Here is a 25,509-nt window from a genome sequence, read left to right as displayed (position 1 = left end):
ATGGTTTTGCTTTGTAGCCGCGCGTCTTACCGCATGGCTAATACAACCACACAACTTAGGTGTTCCTATTTCAGCTGCATTTTTTCATTTATCCGATAAAGATTGTTGAAGAACAATACTTTACACGCCCTTAATACGTATTAGAAAACACGGAGAAAACATAATAACATCCGAAAAATAAGATTGTGCCCTGAGGATGAGATGTCTTCTTATGCCCGAAGTAGGTGAAAACACCCCGAATATTCAATTGGCTTTTACGTCACCATCATGTATTGAATTTTATTTTACTCTATTTGACATTCTTATCGGAGGTTTGCGAAAATTGCATTGCTCTCGATCAGGGTTGAAAAATGTATTCGTTTGCTTGAAGGAATTTTAGAATGTCGTTCCCATGGAATGTATTTCAGAACTAATTTTCAATTCATAATTTATGAACATGGAACACTTTAATGATCCTACAACTTTGTCTAACAGAATAGTGATCTATACTTATAATATAAACTATAAACTCCTCAAGCGTAAGAAACGAGGTCGTCGTACCCTCGTACCCGTAGGGCACAAACAGAATCAGGATTTAGGAAGATGTATAAACACCACCAACGCTAGACTAAACTAGAAGTGAGAAAAGCTGTTCGAGAGCTGAAAAACGGTAAGGCGGATGGGAAGGACGGAATCCCGGTCGAGTTACTAAAAGTTGGGAGGGACCGGTTGAACGAAAAAATCCACCAAGTGATTGAAATGTCTTCGAGCTGGTTTGGTGGCTTCATATATCCTATCTCCAAGAAAGAGAACAGACTCGATTGTGCTACTTATCGAAATATAAAACTCTTCAATACCGCCTACAAGACATGTGAGATGCCTAATGACGTGCCTAATGACGAGCCTAATGACGTTAGCCGTGAGATGAAAAGACTTGTTGCGGCTGCAAGCAGAACTTTCTACAGCTTACGTAGCCAGCTAAAGTCTCGCAGCCCACTGACAAAACTGACTGAATCATGTTTCGTATCAGGTGTACAAAAATGCAGACATAGGAAATTACGGCAGATTACAGTGGGCTGGACATGTAGTGCGTATGCCGGAAGAAAGATCGGCAAAAATCAAGATTAGCAGAGAATCAGGAAGAGGTCGTCGGCCTCGGGGTAGACCCTGCACTCACTGGCTATGTGCAATCGAGGGAGATGCCAGCGTGCGGGGAGACGGGCGACTGACGGCTGATCCAGACAACACGGAGTGTAAGACTGTCATAAGTACAGGTATTGGCAGGTACTTTTAATATGGGACATCATGGAGACTTTTCCAAGATGTCATCACATAATGTTGATTGCCATGAATTTTTTTCTTCACACATCATATTTCATTTTTGAAGCAATTTGTTATATAGATAAATATATAACATCATACAAGGGTTACTTGTTCATAAATTTATCATTGATTGAATGACTCGCAAAAAAGTTCTCCTCCAATTACTTAACCTCACATTTTTCAACACTACTTTCGATATGTCTTGTGTGCTGTAGCAATAAAAATATATTCGGTCACTTGGAAAGCTATATGTCAAGCTGTGAGGTGTCGATCTAGCAATAAAACACTCAATAAATGAGCCGTATTGTGTTCTGCTTTCTATGATATGAGGCGATTTGATGCTGGTGGTGTGCCAGTTCGACTTTTGAGCTTATATCGTAAAGATGATGAAGATATTTGGTTCAGTTTCGTTGCTATTAATAGTACTTTCATCTGTAAACGGCAATGATGACTCCTATGAAGGGTAGTTATTTTCAATTTCTATGGTTTCTATCGATATTATGGAATGATCGTTTTCTTCCAGTTTCAAAATCTATGGCGTTGATTTGAACACACGAGCTGACCTGGAGTTGCTCAAAGCTGCCGGTGATAATCTGGATTTAGATTTTCTAAGCACCTCAGCTTTGCATCGCAATGCGTCCGTGATGGTCAGCCCTTGGAACGATGAAGCTTTCAGAACCATGCTAAGCAAAAATGATTTAACATACCGCATCACACAGAGCAATGTGCAGCATTTGATTGACCGTGAAATCGCTGCAAGAAATATTCACTCTCGTAAGCGTCGTAGCGCGAAAAGCGCAAAGCAAGAAGACACCGAAACCATGTTTGACCACTTCTGGACACTTGAGGAAATTTATCAGTACTTGGACGATCTAAAGAAGCAGTATCCCAAATTGGTGCGAGTGGCAGACTTCGGAGTAACTCACGAAGGTCGCCCGATAAAAGTCATTACCATCAGTGCAAAGGGAATACTCGATCAGCGTACTCCGGTGGTTCTAATTGACGGCGGCATACATGCGAGAGAATGGGCAGGCCACATGTCGGTGCTATACTTAATCCATCAGTTAGTGGAACGCTCTGCTGAGAATATGGACTTGTTGAAAAACACTAACTGGGTAATCATGCCGGTAGCCAACCCGGATGGATATGTGTACACGCATAAATCCAACCGGTTGTGGAGGAAAAATCGGGCCCCGGTTAATGTGCTTTGCATTGGAACGGATTTAAATCGAAACTTTCCATTCCAGTGGTCTTTTTATGGCGGTGTAAGTGTATTTTCTGTTAATTAGGATTTCTTTCTGATATATTCAAATTGCACTGCAAGATCACGTTATTACTCAAGTTGTTACTTACTATTAGAAAACCATTGTCAATTAATATTATTTCTAAAATTCCAGGAGTGTTCCAATGGATACGCCGGGCAAACCCCTGCTTCGGAATTAGAAACTCGAGCTATTATGCTGATGATGGCGAAATATGCGCACGTGACAAAAGTCTATCTGGCAGTTCATACTTGCGGAGACTACATCCTGTACCCGTACGGTTACGGTTATGTGGATGCGCCGAACAAAGCCCAGTTGCAGGAATTGGGTGATAAAGCTGCTGCGGCAGTGAAGGCTATCGGTGGACCCGAATATGCTGTAGGAAGTGCCTCTGTATTGCTGTACCCAGCCAACGGCAGTGATGACTACATTTACGGCAGTTCTGATGTCGAATATTCTTACACTTTAGAACTTTCCTGTGGAGCTAATAGCGATGCCTTCATAGTCAGTTTAGAAGAGATGCAGTCCATCAACAAGCATGCATTTGAGATGTTCAAAGTTTTTGGAACATTTGCTGGGGAACAAACAGTGACCCCGTTGAGCGCAACCAGCGGAGCCCGTCAATCTTTGTAATCCTTATCGGTAATGAATTGGCCATTTGGTAATAAAAAATACCTTCATGAATAAATTTCAATGCGTTCTTATCTGACCGTGTCAATCCTATTTCCAAGATAATCGATTCCGCTGATAAGTCACGTTGTACAAGTTGTCTCTCGACCAGCGTATGCGTAATTGTAATCAGTTGTTGCATAAACTTCTATTGAGTAAGATGAACTTGTGGTTACCAGCGTTGGGTTGTATACTTTTAGCACTTGCTGGAGTGAAGTGCACGGTGTACACGGAGTAATACATCAAACGAACGCTCATAAAGATCAATTTATAGCTTTTCCTGTCAACTTGTAGATTCCAACTTTACGTGGTTGTGCCAGCAAATCGCGAACAGCTGACTTTAGTGCAAGAGCTAGAACAGGATGGTAAATACGACTTTTGGGATGCTCCTCGCTTGAACCGAAAGACACGGGTTATGGTTAGCCATTACGAAGAATCGAAGTTCGAACAGCTTTTGGAGGAGCACGATATAGAGTATGATCCTATCATTGGAAATGTACAACAGTAAGTAAAGATTGTCGCATCATCGGTAGTTGATATAATCTGAATTATCGTTAGAAAATTATAAATATTATGAATGAATATCATTGCTTCGGACACAGGATTATAAACACGGATTTCTTCCACTTCATTTTTTAAAACAATGCTAGGGAAGTCAAAAGTGCATATTCAAGATTCAATATCAGTTTCCTAAAACAAATTTCTGCAAGTACAATGAAGATGCATAGAATCTACCTTTCCTGTCAAAAATTCTAACTCCTTCTATTGCCTCAGTAGATTCTTTGACTTATTCATGGGCAACTTTCTCATTGAACACATATTCTGCAGTCTCTAACTATTTTAAAAACCATCTTAATTCACCGAGTCTTTTTTTTTTACTAATTTTTATTTGCTAATTATCTATACATGTATTTATCTCTTAGACTAGGTGTTCCGTGCTTTTTTAACACTATCATCCTTATTTGCTATGTTACATTTTTAGTTATTATTAATACATTTCAATTGCCTCTGGCAGTTTTGATTTTTCCTCTGGTTGAATTTAATCATACAGAAATTACAATGTTTTAAACTTTAACTAAACCTAACCTAATCTATACTAAGGGTACAAGGAGCTAATCGTTACAATAGAAGGTTGCACCGAATTTTGTCCAAAATTGGAAATTATTTTATTGGACATTGTTTCAATGTCTCAATATTAAAAATTCTATGAAGTTCATTGCTACTATATCACGGAGACAGCTTCAGAATCATTTTCAAAATTTTATTTTGAATCCTCTGAAGTGCCTTCTTTCTGGTATTGCAGCATTAAGGTTTAAAGGTTAATTTTTGATCTAGCAGAAGTCATAAATATTTGGCTTCGCTAGACCAATTAGTTGGAACCCCATTCATAGTGACAATATCTCGCACTTAGTTTCATAGGGGCGTAACTGTATTGATCGATTTCTCTTCGTCGATGTTTTCTTTTTATTATTGTGGCGAATTGTGCTAGATTATCGATGATTTTATGGTTAGGTGTGATAAAGGATGATTTTATTTTGCAGCAGAATCAATAATCACGGTTGTAGCTTTTGAAACAATTGAGTTATTAACAAAATATAAAATCGATTAAGAGATCGATCAATACAGTTATGCCCTCATGAAACTAAGCGCGAGATATGTCTGCTAGAAGGTTTCAAATAAGAAGCTCTCGGCTTATGTGGGAAAATTATAAGCTGAGTTTTGGAAGCATTCGGGGAAATTTTCCATTTTTGCAAGTAAGTGAAGAAACGCGGATATTGGCGCACTTTTGTTGACGGTTTATCGCGCGAGACTTCTATGAAAACTCTGTGGACCCTCGGGAAAAGAATGAGCAACTTGTCGTCCGTAAACGAAGATCGTGAAAGTTCGTCGGAGTGGATACTTGACTTCGCAAAGAAAGTTTGTCCTGTCTTCGGAATCTGTTGGAGAAGATGATTCTCTTCCGACTAGACAAATGGGTAGTTTTTTGTCAGATACACAATTTGGTTTCCGCAGGGCAAGGGAGTGAACGACTGTCTTGTGTTGCTTTCTTCAGAATCTCAGCTTACTTTCGCTAAAAAAGAGCAAATGGGCTCGTTGTTTTTGGACATTAAGGGAGCTTTTGATTCAGTTTGCGTCGATGTCTTATCCGACAAACTCCACTCTTGTGGTCTTTCACCAATTTTGAACAATTATTTGTACAATTTGTTGTCAGAGAAGCGTATGAGTTTGTTTTCATGGTGACTCGGTGACTTCACGAATTCGCTACATGGGTCTCCCCCAGGGCTCATGTTTGAGCCCCCTTCTTCACAATTTTTACGACAGAGACAGAGACAGGCAGCTTGCAGATGATTGCGTTGTATCCGTTTCGGAGCCAACCGCAGTTGATCTGCAAGGACCATTGCAAGATACTCTGGACAATTTGTCCACATACGGCTACGAAGCTGGGCATCGAATTCTCTCCGGAGAAATCTGAGATGGTTGCCTTTAAAAAAAAACATAAGCCGGCAAAGTTTTCGCTCCAACTGATGGGTAAGACAATCACTCATAGCATATCCTCTAAATACCTCGAGGTCTGGTTCGACTTGAAATGCACCTTTGGGAAGCATATTATGTATCTGACACAAAATGCCAGAAACGAATACATTTCATGTGAATAATCACGGGAACATGGTGGGGTGCGCACCCCAAAGATCTTATCATGTTGTATCGAACAACCATTCGGTCGGTTCTCGAATACGGTAGTTTCTGTTTTCAGTCCGCGGCTAAAACACACATGTTGAAGCTTCAACGGATTCAGTACCGCGGTCTCCGTAGCGCGTTAGGTTGTATGAATTCGACTTATACGATGAGCCTGGAAATACTTGCGGGAGTACTGCCTCTGACAGATCGTTTCGCGGAATTATCGCTCCGGTTCCTCATCCGTTATGAGGTTCTCAATTCATTGGTCATTGACAACTTCGAGAAGCTGTCCGAACAAAACCTTCAATCTCGATTCATGAGTATTTACCACTGGTATATGACGCTGGAGGCAATTCGGTTGACACCAATCGTGCTATTTGCTTAGACTCTTTCAATTCCTCCTGTTACTTTTGATCTGTCCATGAAGCAGGAGGTTCATGGAATACCAGACTTCCTTCGTGTGGTGGTCATACCTCCATTATTTGCAAGCAAATACGGGCACGCCAGCGAGAATAGAAGCTTTTTTACAGACGGGTCAAAAATGGATGACTCCACTGGTTTCGGTGCTTTTAATGTTTTTCATAGCGCCTACTTTAAGCTGAAAGAGCCTAGTTCCGTGTATACCGTTGAGCTAGCAGCTGTACACTATTCACCTAAGCATATTGCATCCCTACCTGAAGATAGGCAATTAAAATACTAAAAAGAGAAATTCCCTGATACAGACCTGATATTGCTGGTGCCACATGGCACAAATTAATTGAGGGTGCCCAAATAGGATCGGAATACCAAACAAATTTGAGCTATGTATACAACGGCTTGGCTGTTGTACACAAAATACAAAACGCAATGAAAACACAGTTGCGGGATTTGACTGATGGACCAAAAACCTTTAATAAAACCTCGTCATATCTTGCAATGGGAAACACAACACATTGGACCTCTCGAGGCACAGAGAGATCGTCAGTTATTTTAATTTATTAAGTTTGTGACTAATTGTTTATTTTTGTACGCTTATAAAATAATTTTATGTAATAGAATGTCAACTATGAGAACATAAGCATCGTAATTACTTAAGTACCCTAAATTCCCTCCCTTTCCTACTGTATTATTGTATTCCCTAACCTCGGTCAAACCGCGAGTCTTTCGGTTCCCCAAAACTAACACTATGTACAAGAATTAAGAAATGAATTGATAAACTTGATTTCGGCTCCGTAATGCTTCACGGCAATTGAGCTTTCAAAATAAACGAAAAAAAATTGAGAATTTTCCTCAAAACAAAAATAATAGCACTTTTAAATGCAAAAATTGCAATTATAAAAGAAGAATTTTCCATAAAAAAATCAAAATGGAAAAAAATACAAAATTTTCTTGAATAAATCAAGTTTAGCAATATTAACAATTACAATTTTAGCATAGCATAGCATAGCATATGTGATTGTACAAATCGTGGGTGGCTATACAATGCTCAATTGAGCAATCTACTGTATATTGTCGCAAATTGGTACTTGGGATTAGTACCTTTTCCTATACAGTAGCAGTTGTATACCTGGCCACGTCCTTACAATCACGGAAGGAAGGGAAGGAATGTTAGTTCAACATCTACTATTGAAGATGCAGGGAACCCACACTACCTTTATAGATGTCTCGGGAAGGAAAATTTGTGTTAGTGGGTAAGGTGAACAGTATATGCTGAAAAAATATTAAAATATATTCATCAATCAATATATTCATACTTACGAACCGTCCAAAAGACGACAAAGTTTCGCATTATATACAAAACACGTTCAACCGCACACTTATTCACCGAACATTAAAATCAGAACCAAAAACTCGGATTTTACGAATGTTCTAAATCCTACCTGAAACACGTCCGACCACGCACCAATTGTTTACTCACTCGGCCGCGCGAACTATCTGCTTACTGAGCAGAAACACGACAAAACAGGCACTGACGGCCGCGCAATGCAAAACACAAAATTTCGGCAAATCGCGCGATCGTTCTGCCGTCCGAAACAGGAGCCAACACGCACTGAACTCAATATTAACAATTACAATTTTTTCCACAAAACACCAAGCACTAAAAAAATAAAAAAAATCATAACAGAATACAAAAAACAATAAATATGATGAAATTTTTTATGAATTTTAAACGCTTTTGTAATTGTTTATTGCTAATATTGATTTATTTGTGGAAATTTTGTATTTTTTTGTGGAACATTTTGATTTCTTTATGTAGAATTGTAGAATTCTTCATTCATAACCGCAAATTTTGCTTTTCAAAATTCTAATTAATTTTTGTTTTGTGGAAAATTCTGAATTGTTTGTGCAGATTTTGTTTTTTTTTTTGTAGAAATTTTATAATTTAGTCATCCATAAAATTCCTTTGGCTTATCCGAAGATTTTGTTTTTCCACATATCGCAATGAATCCTCATTCCAAGAATATTTTATACTTCGCCTACGTCTGTCATCTCAAACTCTTCAGCTTGACAACGCTCAACATTGTGCTACGTTTAGACAAGGCAAGTGAATTGAGCAAGTCGCTTGAATCGAACGCGAACTGAACGTGTAAACACCTTAATTCAATTCACTTGAACGAAAGGAAAATTTGAACATGTTCAATCTTTGGCAAGTCAATTGAATTCAACTGAGTTGTTCAATTCACTTGCCCTGTCAAAACGTAGCATTAGGGTGGCTAAAAAACAATTTTTCCACTAATTCCGATCTATTTGATATCAGGGATCTGTACAAATTTTCAACTAAATCGCTCAACGTTTGGACGGTGCTGGAAGTCCATTTGAAAAAAAAATGCATGGAGAAAAATCGAAAAACGGAGCCTTGAAGCAAATATTATATATTAACAATATAGTCCACTCTTGCTCAAAACAGGCGAACACGACTCCAGCGCTACGACGGATGGCGGTCGAACTATTTCATCAAAGCAACGCGTGGCGGCGCATCGTTGCCTTCAATTCGACGCTTTGAGGCGCACCGTTGCGAAGTTCATCGTTGCTTCCGAAATTATCAAAACAAAATTAAATGCTAAACGTCATTATCTTTTCAATTTATTGGAAAGAGCTAAATTTTTTTTTTTGCCGTTTTTTATTTGGGATAAAAATTCTGATGGAAATACTCGTTTTTACGCACAGCCCATATAACAATTCAAAACTTATGAAAAATTAGTGGTTCTGGTGGCTACCTTCCCGAAAACCTTAAATAGCTGTACATGTTGTACAACTTTGACCCCGCCCTAGCAAATTTGGTTCGTTTCGAGTAAAGTTGGACCGTCTGTGGGCAAGCTGTACTGTTCAATAGTCATACAACTTGCCCACAGACTAGACGGTCTGACTCTACTCCGACCGAACTGAATTTCCTGGGGGTGTCAAAGTTGTACAACATCATGTCGGAGCGTGTATGGGGCCCAAAAACCTAAAGTTTTTCATATTTACTTTGTTGGGTCGTGATCGTTGTTGTTCTTAGTTTTAACACTTTATTTTTCAAAAACGTTGAGCTATAGCGTATACTCTAGCCCCTTTTTCTATCAAAAAAGATGCCTCCATTATCATCCAGCAGCCCTTCACCAAAATTATGTACTACATAACCTTCATGAACATAAATTCATACGGAATATGCTATGAAGATTTGGTCAGCTCATGCAGCAACTTCTCGAAGGTCAGCTCTCACTTGCTTCTGGTGAACACACAACGGACCAAAAAATTAAAAATGGGATTATTACAATACAGTACTGTAAGCGGTACAAACCTAAGTACAAACACAGAAAAAGATTAAGTATTTATTAAATATTAATGTATTCGTACTTTTCAACAAATAGAAAAGCATGTGACCTTTAGTTCTAAGGACGCCTCCCCATTAGTCCTTCCGGGGTTTTCAGAGCCGATCTTTGTCTGGGAATCCTCCTCGGGTAGCACTTGCCGAAATCGTTGCAAGGGGTCCAAAGCAATCAAATTGCGCCTGAGGTCCTGGCATCTGTTCCAGTTTCTCTATTTATTAGCTCGTGACCGAAATACTTCCATGAGTCAGAACCTTTCACAAATAATATTCTGACGAGTTCTGTCAACAATCAACATGTTTGTTGTTGTTCTTCAAAATAGGACAGTGAAAATTCAAGGTTACTTTGATCGTTTTTACTAAAATAGTTAGACTTCTAATCATCAGTTGGCGCTGCACTACAGAAAAGTTGTTCGCTAGCGGATTGTATGGGATAATGAAGAGTGGGCTATCTTGTACTTTAAAATCTTTGCTTGAAGTTAGATGGCACCATTTGCGATGGAGAACTATGATACTCATTCATGTATACCTGCAGGTATTACAAAAATAAATACAAAATGTTATGTTGTAAGCCACAATCTCAACGAATGAGTAGAATCTTGCATTCCAGGCTCTTGATGCTTGCTTCAGACCACAGAGAGGTTCTTTTCATTGGTGATCTTTTGTACGTTATCGGAACACGACATTAGGGAAGCTTCATTAAGAGAATCAATCTTCCCACGAATTGCAGATTCCTATTAGGCCTTTTCTTTAATTCGGCTAATGAAGTTGGCAAATTATAAACAAAGTTAGTTGGACTCAACGCGAAACCTGTGTAGTCCAAATCGAAGTCCTGATGCCATCCCGATGGATTCCGGTTGCCTTTTGATCGACGACATGCAGCCCCCTGAAACGGCTGTCATCTGCATACAATGTAATTGAAGCCGAAAACTTGGTGCTAGCTGTCAAGCGGTGGCTTTAAGCACGGAACACAGTGACGCATGCGACAATATCGCCCGAGGGCAGATTTAATTCGAATAAAAAATAAACAGTATTTTTATTTTAGGCTCGATTTTAAGCTGTTGTTAAAAGAAAAAGCGCACCATCTAAAATATGTTTCAAAACTTCATTGCAATTATCTCTATAGCTGATTCGTTCAATTTAGATACACATGTTTCGGTATAACGCAAAAGTTATCAACACTGTCTTTGTCACAATAACAAATACCAAATTAATAATAATAACAAATTTGTCAAGTCTGCCTATACCTATGTCGATATCTAAACAGTTTGATAGGTGTCTGAAATAATTTGATAACATTTGGCATTGTGATAGTGGACCTTTAATTCCTAATGAATATTTCTATTTGAAAATCTTTTTTTTTTGCAAGTAGAAAAAATAAGATTGCAAACTAATTATCTAATTGATCAGCAGTTCGCGCTCAACTCCCGAGCAGATTAGACGCATTCGTGCTTTTTGCAACCGCGGGAGCCAATCGCTGGCGTATATTCGTTTTCCTTCTTTATTTTCGGAAGTGATTTTTTCGCGAGTGAAGCCCTTTAAATAGTTTCGAGTCGTTTTTAGTTCTGCCGCCTTCGCGTGCAAATGTCCGCGATAAAACGACGCGAAAACACATTCCGCATTGACTATGCGAATGTGCCGAAGAAGCCATTGTCCGAGGAGGTTCACCAATTCGTTGGTGCAACGTTGGGACTGAAGCGAGAGGAGGTATTGCGGATTCAGTACAGCCGTAGCCTCGGAATTGCTTTCGTTAAAACCTCAAGCCTAGAAACGGCACAACGTATTGTCGAGGAGAATGACAAAAAACACGAGATGACAGTAGATGGCAAGCCATACAAGTTGCATTTGGCGATGGAAGACGGGGCGGTGGAAGTTAAGCTCTTCAACCTCTCTGAAGATGTAACGAATGGCAAGATCGTTAAATTTCTCAGCGGATACGGAGAGGTTCTTCCATGCGCGAAGAGACATGGGATGAAAAACATTACTTCGCCGGATTGCCGACCGGTGTACGAACTGCCCGAATGATCGTGAAAAAATATATTGCCTCGTATGTCACAATAGATTCAGAAACAACCCATGTGGCTTACTATGGGCAGCAACAGACGTGTCGCTACTGTAGTGAGTCTATACATAACGGCGTCTCGTGTGTACAGAATAAAAAATTACTGGTACAAAAACTGGCGGCGAGTAGCATCTCCTATGCAGACGTAGCAAAAAACCCACAGTCGGCACGTACGAAGTCACACACCGCAAAGAAACCGGCTGTAAATCGCATCTCGCCGCAACCAACTCAAGCAGATGCCGTGCCATCGACGAGCGGTACAATGCCCCCTCCGCCCTCCGGTGGCAATAGATCACTACCCCGCGCTGGTAGATGCATCTCAAGAGGGCAACGAAAACGAGTCATGGACTAGAATCACCCGCAGATCGGCACTGCAGAAAAAAGCCGACGGCAACGAAACCGACTCATCCACCTCCAGCAAGCGATCACATAAGCAGGTGAAGAAAATGCGATGTGACGAAGACAACACTCTAGACCTCCTTCCATAAGCCATCCTCTTCACCAGTTACAATATCGGTACGATAAACGTAAACACGATCACGAACACGACGAAGCTCAATGCGCTCCGAACGTTTATTCGGACATTGGAGCTGGACATTATTTTCTTCCAAGAGATCGAAAATGAGCAATTATTGTTACCGGGTTTTAATGTCATTGCCAACGTCGACATCTCACGGAGAGGAACCGCCATAGCGCTCAAGGATCACATCCAATACTCACACGTAGAAAAAAGTCTGGATGGCCGCCTCGTTGCAGTGCGCGTGCACGATACCACACTCTGTTGCGTTTATGCCCCATCCGGCACAGCCTATCGTGTCCAAAGAGAGAATTTCTTTAATAATACTCTAGCGTTTTATCTTCGCCACCGTACCGAGCACGTTATTCTGGCAGGAGACTTCAATTGCGTGTTGCGACAAAGCGATGCGACGGGACACAATATGAGTCCATCGCTTCAAACCGCAATTCAACAGCTACGACTACATGACGTTTGGCTAAAACTGCGCTCAAGAGATGCTGGTCATACGTACATCACTGCCAATTCTTCGTCAAGACTAGATCGAATCTACGTATCTGGTGGTTTATGCGAACAGCTGCGAAACATCGATAAACATGTATGTTCATTCACCGATCACATGGCTGTCACATCTCGTATTTGCTTGCCGGATTTAGGTAGAGAACCTGGCCGTGGCTTTTGGTCACTTCGTCCGCACCTGCTCACCGAAGAAACCCTAACAGAACTGCAGTTACGATGGCAATTTTGGACTCGTCAACGACGAAATTACCGCAGTTGGATGGAATGGTGGATACAGTTTTGTAAACCGAAAATTGTTAGATTCTTCCGCTGGCATTCGAAGCAAATTTTCGATGAATTCCACCACGCGCACCAAACTCTCTATTGCCAACTGAGACAAGCTTACGACCGTTATTATCAAAACCCGATCATGCTATCAACAATAAACCGCATCAAGGGGAAAATGTTGGCATTGCAACGAAGATTTACCCAATCCTTCTTGCATATCAATGAGCCAATTCTTGCCGGTGAACCATTATCTATCTTTCAACTCGGGGATCAGAGAAGAAAACGCACAACGATACTGCAGCTAGATGATGAAGGAGGCGAAACCATCGACGATTCTCGAGCCATAGAAGATCATATCCACCGATACTTTTCCGAACTATACTCCGAAGGAAGCAGAGGAGCTCAACAACATGATGATTTCCAGTGTGATCAGATTATCCCCGAGAATGACGCGGCGAATGTTGCATGTATGAATGCAATCACCACAACAGACATTTGGAACGCAATCAGAACAAGTGCATCCAAAAAATCATCAGGGCCCGATGGTATACCGAAGGAGTTCTATTTACGTGCATTCGACATTATCCATCGCGAGCTGAATCTGGTGTTGAATGAAGCTTTGTCATCAAACATTCCGGCCAAATTTGTTGAGGGTGTAATTGTGCTGGTTAAGAAAAGAGGAGCTGGCAACACGGTTGGCTCATACCGGCCCATCTCCCTTCTCAACTTCGACTACAAGCTGCTGTCTCGTATACTGAAGTACCGCTTAGAGAATGTGATGAAAGAACACCAAATACTGAGCAATGCACAGAAATGTTCAAACACAAACAAAACATCTTCCAAGCCACATTAGCGTTGAAGGATAGGATTGCTCAGCTAACAGCGCTTAAGCAGGTAGGCAAATTGGTGAGCTTCGATCTCGATCATGCGTTCGACCGTGTGAGGCACTCATATCTCTATGAAACCATGCGCTCTCGGTTTCAACCATCAACTCATAGCCCTACTTTCCCGGATTTCGTCCACCTCCGCCTCTCGCCTGTTAATAAACGGACATCTGACGACATCTTTCCCAATCCAGCGATCGGTACGTCAAGGCGACCCGATATCGATGCATTTGTTTGTGTTGTACCTACACCCGTTGGTGATCGCTTTAGAGCGTGTATGCGGTAATGACTTAGGCTCTGTCTCATTTCCCGAATCAAATTTAATTTTACTTAAAACCGACAGTTCGAAAATTTAAAAATCCTCGGCCATAATAATGGCTGCGTGCTACCCAGCAATTCCAATAAGACATCGATCAAGAATGATTCGATATCTGTCAAAAGTAATCCTGCTCATCCAGCAGGGTTATTCGATAATTATTGAACTGTCACTTTTAAGTTTAATTTGAGTTTAATTATCCAATTGAGACAGAGCCTTAGTCGTCGCATATGCAGATGATATCACTGTTGTTGCCACATCTGAATACAAAGTTCATGCGATGCGTGACTTATTTATTCGATTCGGACATATTTCAGGAGCGGTCCTGAATCTACGTAAAACAACGTCCATTGATGTAGGATATGTGAATGGGAACCCGATAAACGTAGACTGGCTTAGAACGGAAAATGAAATTAAAGTATTAGGAGTGAAATTTACCAACTCGATTCGACGTATGATCGCTCTAAATTGGGACACGCTGGTTGGTAAAGTAGCACAACAAATTTGGCTGCATTCGACACGCACGCTTACGATTCACCAGAAGGTAATACTTTTAAATACGTTCCTAACATCCAAAGTCTGGTATCTATCTTCATTATTACCACCAAACAATGTACACACCGCAAAAATAACCTCCACCATGGGATCTTTTCTGTGGAGGCGGTATCCAGCGCGTGTACCGATACAACAGCTAGCAAGACCCCTAGATCAAGGAGGAATAAAGCTCCAGCTTATAGCTTTGAAATCTCCAGCTCTTCTAATTAACCGCCAAATACAGGAAATCGACTCAACCCCTTTTTATCGGTCCTACATTACACAAGCGAATCCTCCTGCTCCACCTGCAGATCTTCCTTGTTTGAAAAAAATCTTGCAACTATATCCTGGCTTGCCACCTCAAATCCGACATAGCCCTTCATCCGAGCAAATCCATCGCTTTCACATAGACCAAACCGATAGACCAAGGGTTGAGCTCCGTCACCCAACTGTGGATTGGAAGCGAGTGGTTGAATATTTGCAACAAGAAGATGACATCCGCCCAACGCAGCAGTTGGTACCTACTCGTCAACGAAAAGATTGAGCACAGGCAGCTTTGGTACACCATCAGACGAGTCGACAGCGAAAATTGCATACACTGCAATATAGCTGTTGAGACGATTAAACACAAGCTGAGTGAGTGTCAACGAGTGACGGCAGCGTGGACACACCTTCAAAGGATGTTAACAATGGTCATTGACAATCGTATTTTTTCATTCGAAGATTTGATCCATCCAGTGCTAGCAGGAATTACAAATAGAAGCAAAACGAAAATTCTTAAACTATTTATAAGTTATGTCACCTTTATCATAAATTGTGATAATGCAGTTAGACGTTAATAAATTAGGTTTTAACTTCGCATTGAATTGTAAATAATTGCCTTGTAACTAGTTTTAAAAACATATTCAAAAAAACAAAATTTTACAACGTTAAAAAAAAAAAAAAAAAAAAATCAGCAGTGATTTATTTTTTCTTCACATTTTAGAACACTATTCTCGTTGGAATCTAAAGCAAAATAATGTTTGAATTTTGTTTAAAAAATAAAATAATTATCTTGCTGATCAGAAATGCCGAGTTATTGCAAAGTGCCGAATTCCGTAGTAAAAATAACGTTTTCAATCGCCAAAACATAAAAGAAATATTTGAATCTAGTGATTCAATCTGCAGACAATAGAACAAAGCTGTGCAGTTTTTTGCAGAACAAAGCAGTTTTGAGCTTTTGAATCTGAACTTCAACTAATCTAGGGCAGCTGCTGGGAGATGCATGTCTTAGATTCATATTAAAATTAAATGCCCAATTTGAATCACTACTAAACTGATTTAATTCTTAGGTTACCTATAGGATTCTTAGGATTAACTCATAATCGACAAAATTCAAATGGTACACATTTGCGAGGTTTAGGTTTCTCGTCAGCTAAAACCTTTTCCGGTGCATGATCATTGGCAGTTCGATAGTTATTATTTTTAATCTCCTGACTTTTACGCTAAGTCCATTATGCTTCCAAAAACTATTATTCTGTCAACACACAATTGTCTAGTGTAAAGCAAAATTTTATCCAGAATGCGATATCCACTTCCAGTTGGATCAGATCAAATGTAAAGGAAAAAGGTTCCAATAGTGTTCCATAAAACACCTGTCAATGACACGTACAATGGCTAAGTAGATTAATTTATCTTAGTTCCGATGCCCTCATTATAGTGAGCTCAAGTTTGTAACCAAAGAGTTTATGTGTCAAGATCAAATAGATGAATTGATTTCGTCAACTGAAAAGTAGGTGTGCTGTCTCATATCTCATAGTGGCAGTTCAATAATTATCGAATAACCCAGCTTGCAGAGCAAGATTACTTTTGATAGATTTATGTTTTAATGGTTTTGGGGGGTGCATCAGCCTTTTTTAACACTGGGTATTTATTAAATCTTCGAACTGGCACTTTCAAGTTTAATTCGGTAAATGAGACGGACCTTAATGTGTGTTTTCATTCGGATTCTGATAAACTTATTTCACAGAGAACAGACGTGGATGCTCGAACAAAATTTCGTTGAAATCGTGTGTAAAGATTTAAATCGCGCCTCAGCGCCGCGAACGCGACTTAAAAGCTCAATCTCACTAGCGTCGGCTAGCACCCCTGATAAAATCCCATAATGCTCGGTGAAACAATTTATAAATTCGTCGGATCCAAGATCGGTCGATGCTACCGACGAGAACCGATTTAGTCTGGGGGAAAGTCGGGAAGATTTTTTATGGGATTCTTTTTCTTCGTGCAACCTGCATTCGTCAATAATGATAAATTCATGAGGATGATCGCTGCGCAGCCCTGCCGTCCTGTTTAGTCACGCTTAGTCGACAACTAAGAAGCTTTCCCCTAAAGCAAAAATTTGTTTTGGTCTATTTTAGCTCATTTAAACTCAGAGTCGCCTATATAGGTCTCAGTATGATAGTTACTATCTACTGTGTGTACAAAAAATAGTAAACCCATCGGTTTTAAATCCGCGATGTTGTGCATCCGTGAGTACGGCTTCGCACTGCCGGCGCCCCATGAGTCGCAGTTGAGCGCTAATAGTTACTACTAACTCCCCCAAAGCTAACATGTTGTGCATCCGCGAGTACGGCTTCGCACTGCCGGCGCCCCCATGAGTCGCAGTTGAGCGCTAATAGTTACTATCAACTCCCCAAAGCTAACATGTTGTGCAGCCGCGAGTACGGCTTCGCACTGCCGGCGCCCCCATGAGTCGCAGTTGAGCGCTGATAGTTACTATCAACTCCCCCAAAGCTAACATGTTGTGCATCCGCGAGTACGGCTTCGCACCGTCGGCGCCCCCATGAGTCGCAGTTGAGCGCTGATAGTTACTATCAACTCCCCCAAAGCTAACATGTTGTGCATCCGCGAGTACGGCTTCGCACTGCCGGCGCCCCCATGAGTCGCAGTTGAGCGCTGATAGTTCCTATCAACTCCCCAAAGCTAACATGTTGTGCATCCGCGAGTACGGCTTCGCACTGCCGGCGCCCCCATGAGTCGCAGTTGAGCGCTAATAGTTACTATCAACTCCCCCAAAGCTAACATGTTGTGCATCCGCGAGTACGGCTTCGCACTGCCGTCGCCCCCATGAGTCGCAGTTGAGCGCTAATAGTTACTATCAACTCCCCCAAAGCTAACATGTTGTGCATCCGCGAGTACGGCTTCGCACTGCCGGCGCCCCCATGAGTCGCAGTTGAGCGCTGATAGTTACTATCAACTCCCCCAAAGCTAACATGTTGTGCATCCGTGAGTACGGCTTCGCACTGCCGGCGCCCCCATGAGTCGCAATTGAGCGCTAATAGTTACTATCAACTCCCCCAAAGCTAACATGTTGTGCATCCGCGAGTACGGCTTCGCACTGCCGGCGCCCCCATGAGTCGCAATTGAGCGCTAATAGTTACTATCAACTCCCCCAAAGCTAACATGTTGTGCATCCTCGAGTACGACTTCGCATTGCCGGCGCCCATTTGGGCCTTGAGTATGCATTGCAAGTATCATATTGTTCATCTAAAATCGCATTCTAACAACCCCTGAAACCATATTTTATTTTGGGATACTTGAGTCATACCGCCCCGCCGTCCTGTTTAGTCATGATTAGTCGACCACTAAGAAGCTTTCCCTAAAGCAAAAATTTGTTTTGGTCTATTTTAGCTCATTAAAACTCAGAGTCGCCTATATAGATCTCAGTATGATAGTTACTATCTACTGTGTGTACAAAAATAGTAAACCCATCGGTTTTAAATGTCCCACCCCTTCCCTCCCATGGCTGCCTCTTGGATTCGAACCAAGAGCACCAACAAAACTGCCAGAATGATGCGTGTACGCTATCCACTCTTTACGGTTACTGTGTAAATTATTGCTGTTATTGAATGATGCCTCTCTTGTCTGAAAAGTCAAGAAGTCGGTGAGCACTACTTCTGCGCTCTCCACCCTCATTCGTGCTATTTGTTTCGGGAAGTGAGCTACAATGGTTTAAAGAGAGCGAGTTCGCGCAAAACGATGTTGCAGTTCACAGCTCGTCACTCACGCGATGCAAAGTTTAAGTATTAAGAGCTTGTATGTACAAGCTATTTTTCTGTTCTAAAAATATAAAAATGAGTTTGCTTTCCTTTGAGGCAATATAACTCCCGAACGGATGGTCTTCTCACGTATCGGTTCGGATTGGCGATTTGGCATTGCAAGAAAAAAAAGAAGCAGAATTCGGAAAATAAGCACGGGAAATGGAAAAAAATAAAAGACTCCTCCACATTTCTAGAGGTAATTTATCTAAAAACGGTTGTCAGTACGAGGTTGGAAATATTTAATACTGTGAATAAAACGAAAAATCAAAACCAAAATTTTGAAATTATTTGTCTATTACGCAGTGCAAGAGAATTCCAAGATCGCGCAGATAACCGTTTTTAATTAAATTACATACTTCTAGAATTTTTGAGAAGGGTTTGAAAATTTTCCTCCTATCTTTTCCCGTGCTAATTTTTTGAATGCGCGACATTCTGCTTCTTCTTTTTGTTGCAACGCCAAATCGCCAATTGAGATCTGCTGTGTTTATATCTTTGAAAAGATGTAAAATTTTGCTTGGAAAGTTGGAGGATTATCAGAATACACCCAGTTTTTTACACGGTTTGGTTTTGGTCGTTTAAGACCTTCAGCGTCAATAATGAAGCAATGAGTTATTCCCACGAAAAAATTACTAAAAATCAAAGAAAATTAATTAATTTCTCGGTTGAGAAACTTAATGAACTCCAATCGCGCAAAAAAAACTGGGTGTACAACGTTTTCATGTGTTGTGGAAGAAGCCATCAAGCCTGAATTAAAATCCATCTAGAATGCGGCGCTGCAATCAACTTGCAGTTAGAAAGTTAAATCTTAGTTCTCAAATAATATATTTAATGATGTGTTCGCACCAGTGGCGTAGCCAGAAAATTGGTCTGGGGGGAGGGGTATTGTTGGCGTTCCGAGCAATAACACTCCTCCGTTTTCTACAGTTCAACAATTAGATAACGTTTTTCTTATCTTCTACATATTTTTAGCTGCTAACTTCATTATAATTCATATTATTCTTCACAAATAGATGTTCTAATAGTAATTTGTGCGACAAGTTGCAAAAAATCGAGTTTTGCAATAAGTTACACACTCTATTTTTTGCAATGACGAAAATAGTAGTTTATGCAACAAGTTGCAAAAGATGATTTTACAGCACGAGTCGTACGTTTATCTAACGAGGCTTGCCGAGTTGGATAAATACTACGAGTGCTGAAAAAATCGAGTTTTGCAACGAGCTGCACACGCTTTTTTTCAATGACGAAAAATGGACTTTAATATGAAAAATCTGTACCAAAATTATACTTCTCGCGCTTAGTTTCATAGGGGCGTAACTGTATTGATCGATTTCTATTAATCGATTATATATTTGGTTAATAACTCAATTGTTTCAAAAGCTACAACCGTGATTATTGATTCTGGTGCAAGATATAATCATCCTTTATCACACCAAATCATTAAATTATCGGAAAACTAGCGCATTTCGGTACAATAATAAAAAGAAAACATCGATGAAGAGAAATCGATCAATACAGCTATGCCCCTATGAAACTAAGCGCGAGACTTGTACATGTTTAATTCCTTCCAGAATTTACTACACATGAACATTCTTGCCAATCAATTATGTTGCTGCAGAGATTCTATGTTACCGTACCACATTGCAAAATTCGATAAACCGTGAAGTGATAGATGTACTTGCTTTTGGAAATTTTGATGTCATGTCCATCAAACTATTTCATTTATTACGCGACGCTGAGAATACACTATTTGAACACTTACCTAAGCTCATTCAGCAAAATGTAGTCATGTAACTACTGTTCTGATGTTCGCTTTTCATTATAGCATCCAAATGAGTGTTATAATGAATATTATGCAACCCATTTGAGTTGCATAATGTTCATTAAAGCACCCATTTCGTAAGTATGGAAAAGTAGGCCGTTTTATCACTCAAAGACGAACTGTAAATCAAATATTATGATGAGGAATTGCAAAAAAAACACTTTCCGACGTTACTGATCAATTGATCATATTATCGGGCCAAACCAGACGCGCAATTGAGCACTCGCGAGTCGCGACAATTAGAATAGTCAATAGTAGTGCACGCATGGATGCACTATCATGTGTACTAATTTTAATGAGTTGCGACGTCTCACAACTGCCGACATATTTTACAAAACAAATTCCCCATTTTTTTCCATACACAGAATATATCACTTCCACTCTGCGAAATCCATATATTCGCATTCATTTACTCCGCAGCAAAACGAAGTGCACTTATAAACTCTTATATACTAAAGCCCCAATTCACTAAAAAAAAAGCCCACCACACGACCGAAACGACCGTCACTTGCGTGTTAAATTACATAAAAAACAGTCAATATTCTGCTGATGAAACTGTTGTTTTTTGTTTTTTCTTCAAAACTATCACGAAATACAACAACGCGAACCGCACGGCACAAATATATTTCGATAACTGACTGGCTAAACAAAAGGCCCCAGCGACGAATAACTTGAACTGTTTTTTATTCGATTTACCGGCTGCCGAGAGTAACGGTCACACGAACCGCACGAAAATTTCGGTCAGCACTTGAGTTTGCACGCTTAAGATCATTTTGAAATCTTTAAAATTATTATCACTATTGCTATTTCATTGGTTAGTTACAATCATCAGTGATTACCTGACGTGCTTATAATTTCCCCAAACACAACGCACTGTCACTATCGCTGGACGACTGCGGCGACTATTTGTCGCGATGGTACCGAAGCGTTATTTTAACCTATAGAATGCAACGATCCAGTGATAGAATCAATGCGATAGCCGCGTAGCGTGTGTTCGGGGGAGCATTTAACCGAAATAAAGAAACATATTTTAAAATCAATAGGGTCGATGTACAGGTATAGCTGTATTAGTAACAGGTTCAAGTTAAGCTATACAAAAAATCTATCTTCTTCTATATCTGTATGAAGTGTTTCTATAATTGATTTTGCTTCACCATGCTCAATCGATTCTGTCTCATATTTTCCGTGCCCTCTGAAAATTTTAGCTTATTTGGATAAAAACTGATGATTTTTTCATTACATTTTACGATGCACGACAATCATCGCCGCTAGGCGGATCAATCTGTTTTTTAATGGTGTTTGACTGAATTGCCCGCTCTTTAATGGGTAAGGATGATGAATTTTTCAACTTTCTAACAGTTCATAATGTACACATTACCTTTATAACTTAAACGTTTTTAGGACTCTCCGTTAGAAGAGATCCTTATGTTATCTATATAATGATTGTCTTGACAGCGCCTGTGGTAGAGTCGCCATTGTCAATAATAGACGTATTAAATATAAATTACACTGGATTCTGTGACTGAAGTCACACAATCAAAAATACGAGCGAAAAAAAAATCGTGTAAAAACAGAATCCTGTGTATTCACTTCATTTGAAAGTTTTTGAAACCTTATCAATGCAGTGGGCAGCAAAAATATTGAAAGCTTATTTTCAAATTCTTCTTCATGCTGAGGGTGGCTGGGTTCGTATTGCCGGTCCGGTCTAGGAAATTTTCGGGTTGGAAATTGTCTCGACTTCCCTGGGAATAAAATTATCATCGTGTATCATCAAAAATGGTGCAAAAATGGTAGCTTGGCTTTCGCAGTTAATAACTGTTAAAGTGCTTAATGAACACCAAGCTGCAAGGCAGCAATGTCCCGTGTAATGCCAATGAAGAAGAAGATGAACTCATCTTATCTTCTTCTATATACATAAAAATGAATTTCTGTCTGTCTGAACCTTATAGACTCGGAAACTACTGAACCGATCGGCGTGAATTTGTATTCAGAGGTTTTTGGGACCGGGGAAGGTTCTTAAGATGGTTCGAAACCCCTCCCTCTTCTGGAAAGGGGGGCTCCCATACAAATGAAACAGAAATTTCGAAATAACACGAACGGTTTTAGGCGAAACGAAGTTCGTCGGGTCTGCTACTGACAAATAAAGACATTCCACTAAAACTCAAAATATTTTGTAAAACTATTCTTTTCGTAATTGATTACTTCACTGCCGAAAACCGTTCATAGGATAATGTTCAAAGCAATTCCAAGGTTAAAATTGAATTTGAAGATTGTTCTGCGCGATATTCATTCTTGAATTTAGCTTTAACACTTCAACAGATAACACTGAATCAACAATTTGACGCAACAATTCACGTTTTGAAGCCACATCTCTCCATCCTCGAATGTATTCTACCTCGCTCGCTGCGCCTTCATGTATCAGCAGTATCGAAAGCGAACATCATATTTGCAGGGTTGCTATCCAGCATTCTTGAAACATGCCATGCTGATGATACCCGATGTTTGCCGTAGAGCTGGACGAGTTCGTGGTTCATCCATTGCCTCCACACATCGTCCTCTTGCATACCGCCAAAGATGGTCCAAAGCACCTGTCTCTCAAATACTCCGAGTGCTTGCAAGTCCTCCTCAAGCATGCATGGTCCAAGTTCCATGTCCGTAGAGGATTTCTGATCTTATGAGCGTTTTGTACATGATACATTTGATGAGGGTGTAATTTTTTTTGACTGCAGTTTCTTCTGGAGCCCGTACTAGGCCTACAGATGATGCGCCTTCGCATTTAACGACTAACTTTATTACCAGCCGTTAGCAAGGATCCAAGGTAGACGAATTCATCGACCACCTCGTCACGCTCGGTTCCGCCCACTTGCATGTACTTTGTCTTCGACGCAATGACCCGTTCCTTCCACTCCTCCGGTAGCAGTTTCCCAGATTGCGATAATGAATTATGAAAACCCAGAATTATCCACCTAGAGGTTATGGTGCCTAGAGGTTATGGTGCCTTCCTGCGTGGTTGCCCATTCTAATCCCCACTGGCTGGCAGTGATGTCATGGAAGAAAGCTGTCTGTTTTACAGATAGATTTAATCCGGGAGTTAGAAGGTGTTAACTCTACTGCAGATCCAGGGGCCCATTTCAGACTGCCTAGTATTTTATGGCCAGTCCGAGGCCACTTTCACTTACTATAAGCCCGGCTGTTAATGCTACCATTATCAATTGGACAATGGATCCATAAACAAACTTCCGGATTATATAACCCAGTGCGTATCTAGTGTTATATGCGAATAGGAATCATTATAAAAGGCGGAAGTGAGATATCTTGATAATTTCAGAGGAAAATTCGTTAGAGCTTTGACCATCGGCAATCAACCACTCGCACTATTCTATGCTATCGACATCGGCAATCAGTCATAGCGGCGACAATAGTTTGTTGAACAGTGATTCCAGAATTTTCAATTGAACCGTAATTACTAGTTCTCACTGCACTTACAGCACTTCTACCACACCTAGAGGTTATGGTGCCTTTTTCATGTATTATAAAATGTAACAAGAAAAGCAAATAAGAGAGGTCAAAATTGAACATTAGGGAGATAGATTCAGTTATTTCCACCAATTCACATTTATTTGCGTTCATTTGAATGCATTACAGCAGTTTTTGAAAACAAAAAATCGATTTTGAATTTTTTTCAACGAACTTTGGAAAAATGGAGAAAAAACGATGTTTTTCAAAAACTCCGAAGCGCGATGGCTAAGGCTAAGAAGGGGCCCTTGTGAAACGTATTAGTATTAAAATCTAGATAATTTTCCAAAAATTCGCCAAAAATTGCACAAAGAATTTTGTTAGTCGAATTCTTCGAAATTTTTCCAATATGCGTTTATGGGCAGGAATGGTGGGTTGCAAAATGAATACTGTATGTGTAAAAGGAAAAAGAACCACAGATTACATCAGTTGTTGGGAGAACCATTCAATGTTCACACTGCACAAATCGGACGATGGTGGTAAGCCGGGCACGTAAGCCCGATCGACTTGGCAGAAGGCAATGAGGTACGCTTCATACCTCGTTTCCAGTATATCAATATCTAAAATTTTGGTTTTGCGGAGAGGTGCGGTAAGAAACATAGGTACATATAAGTCTTAAAATTCACAATAGTTAGCTTCATCCTCGGTTGCTTTGTTTTTAACAGGTTTGCCCATCTAGCTCGCTGCACTTTCCGCCTGTCGTATTGAAGGTCTTCGCCATCTTTCCAGGGTTGCTGTCCGGCATTCTTGCAACAACCCTTGCCCATCGTATTCTTTCAGCTTTTGCTATCTTATGGATACTGGGTGCGCCGTTGGTTAGGGCGAGCTCGTGGTTCATTTTTCGCCTCTACACACCGTTCTTTTGCACACCGAATAACAAACCGAAAATACGTTTAATGTTAGTGATTTAAATGGTTATAACCATTAACAATATTTTCGAAGAGCCGGCTTGATAACTTCTTACGAACTCATTCACTATTGGTGTCAGATGCCGAAAGATGATTTGGGATATCACTTCATAGGCAGCATTTAAGATCATGATTGCTTGATTGTTCTAACCCCTTCCTTCTACTCCTAGGGAAACTGTTCTTAATTCTAGATTCAGACTATCAGTCTCTGCAAATAAGTGGACATCTTTCATCTCGATGAGTTTAGTTCCGATATTATCCTTACCAGCTGCTGTATTGTGCTTTAGATGTGGGCTGGTAGGTTTCCATCGTCCACTTAACTGATGTAGTCGTTTCTTCTGCTGCATTGACCCTCACTGCTTGTGCTCTCAGCGCCATTTAATTTTTCCTGG

At 40.3% G+C, this 25,509-nt stretch overlaps 2 protein-coding genes across 2 annotated transcripts in view; both read left to right on the top strand.

The window, feature by feature from the left end:
- The first annotated feature begins 1,634 nt into the window (after positions 1 to 1,634).
- Positions 1,635 to 3,252, top strand: LOC134215592 (carboxypeptidase B-like). The gene is made up of 3 exons (XM_062694747.1): positions 1,635 to 1,765; positions 1,826 to 2,567; positions 2,700 to 3,252. Exons 1-3 carry the CDS (start codon positions 1,686 to 1,688, stop codon positions 3,195 to 3,197), a joined length of 1,320 nt encoding a protein of 439 aa, XP_062550731.1. The 5' UTR covers positions 1,635 to 1,685; the 3' UTR covers positions 3,198 to 3,252.
- Positions 3,253 to 3,377: 125 nt separating this feature from the next.
- LOC134215591 (carboxypeptidase B-like) overlaps positions 3,378 to 25,509 on the top strand; it is a 29,958-nt gene continuing 7,826 nt past the window's right edge. Inside the window, exons 1-2 of the mRNA XM_062694746.1 lie at positions 3,378 to 3,467; positions 3,528 to 3,737. Of these exons, the coding sequence (XP_062550730.1) occupies positions 3,394 to 3,467; positions 3,528 to 3,737 (284 nt within the window). The 5' untranslated portion in view covers positions 3,378 to 3,393. The remainder of the gene's footprint in view (positions 3,468 to 3,527; positions 3,738 to 25,509) is intronic.

Source organism: Armigeres subalbatus, chromosome 2 (genome assembly GCF_024139115.2).
Source record: "Armigeres subalbatus isolate Guangzhou_Male chromosome 2, GZ_Asu_2, whole genome shotgun sequence".
Lineage (NCBI taxonomy): Eukaryota > Metazoa > Arthropoda > Insecta > Diptera > Culicidae > Armigeres > Armigeres subalbatus.
Note: the sequence above shows the minus strand (reverse complement) of the source record. Positions and strands in the feature narration are given on the sequence as shown.

Excerpts from the sequence above, each read along its gene's own strand:
- LOC134215592 (XM_062694747.1), top strand. The coding sequence starts at position 1,686 with ATGATGAAGATATTTGGTTCAGTTTCGTTGCTATTAATAGTACTTTCA. Across the intron at positions 1,766-1,825 it reads AATGATGACTCCTATGAAGG|TTTCAAAATCTATGGCGTTG; the intron begins GTAGTTATTTTC and ends GTTTTCTTCCAG. Across the intron at positions 2,568-2,699 it reads AGTGGTCTTTTTATGGCGGT|GAGTGTTCCAATGGATACGC; the intron begins GTAAGTGTATTT and ends CTAAAATTCCAG.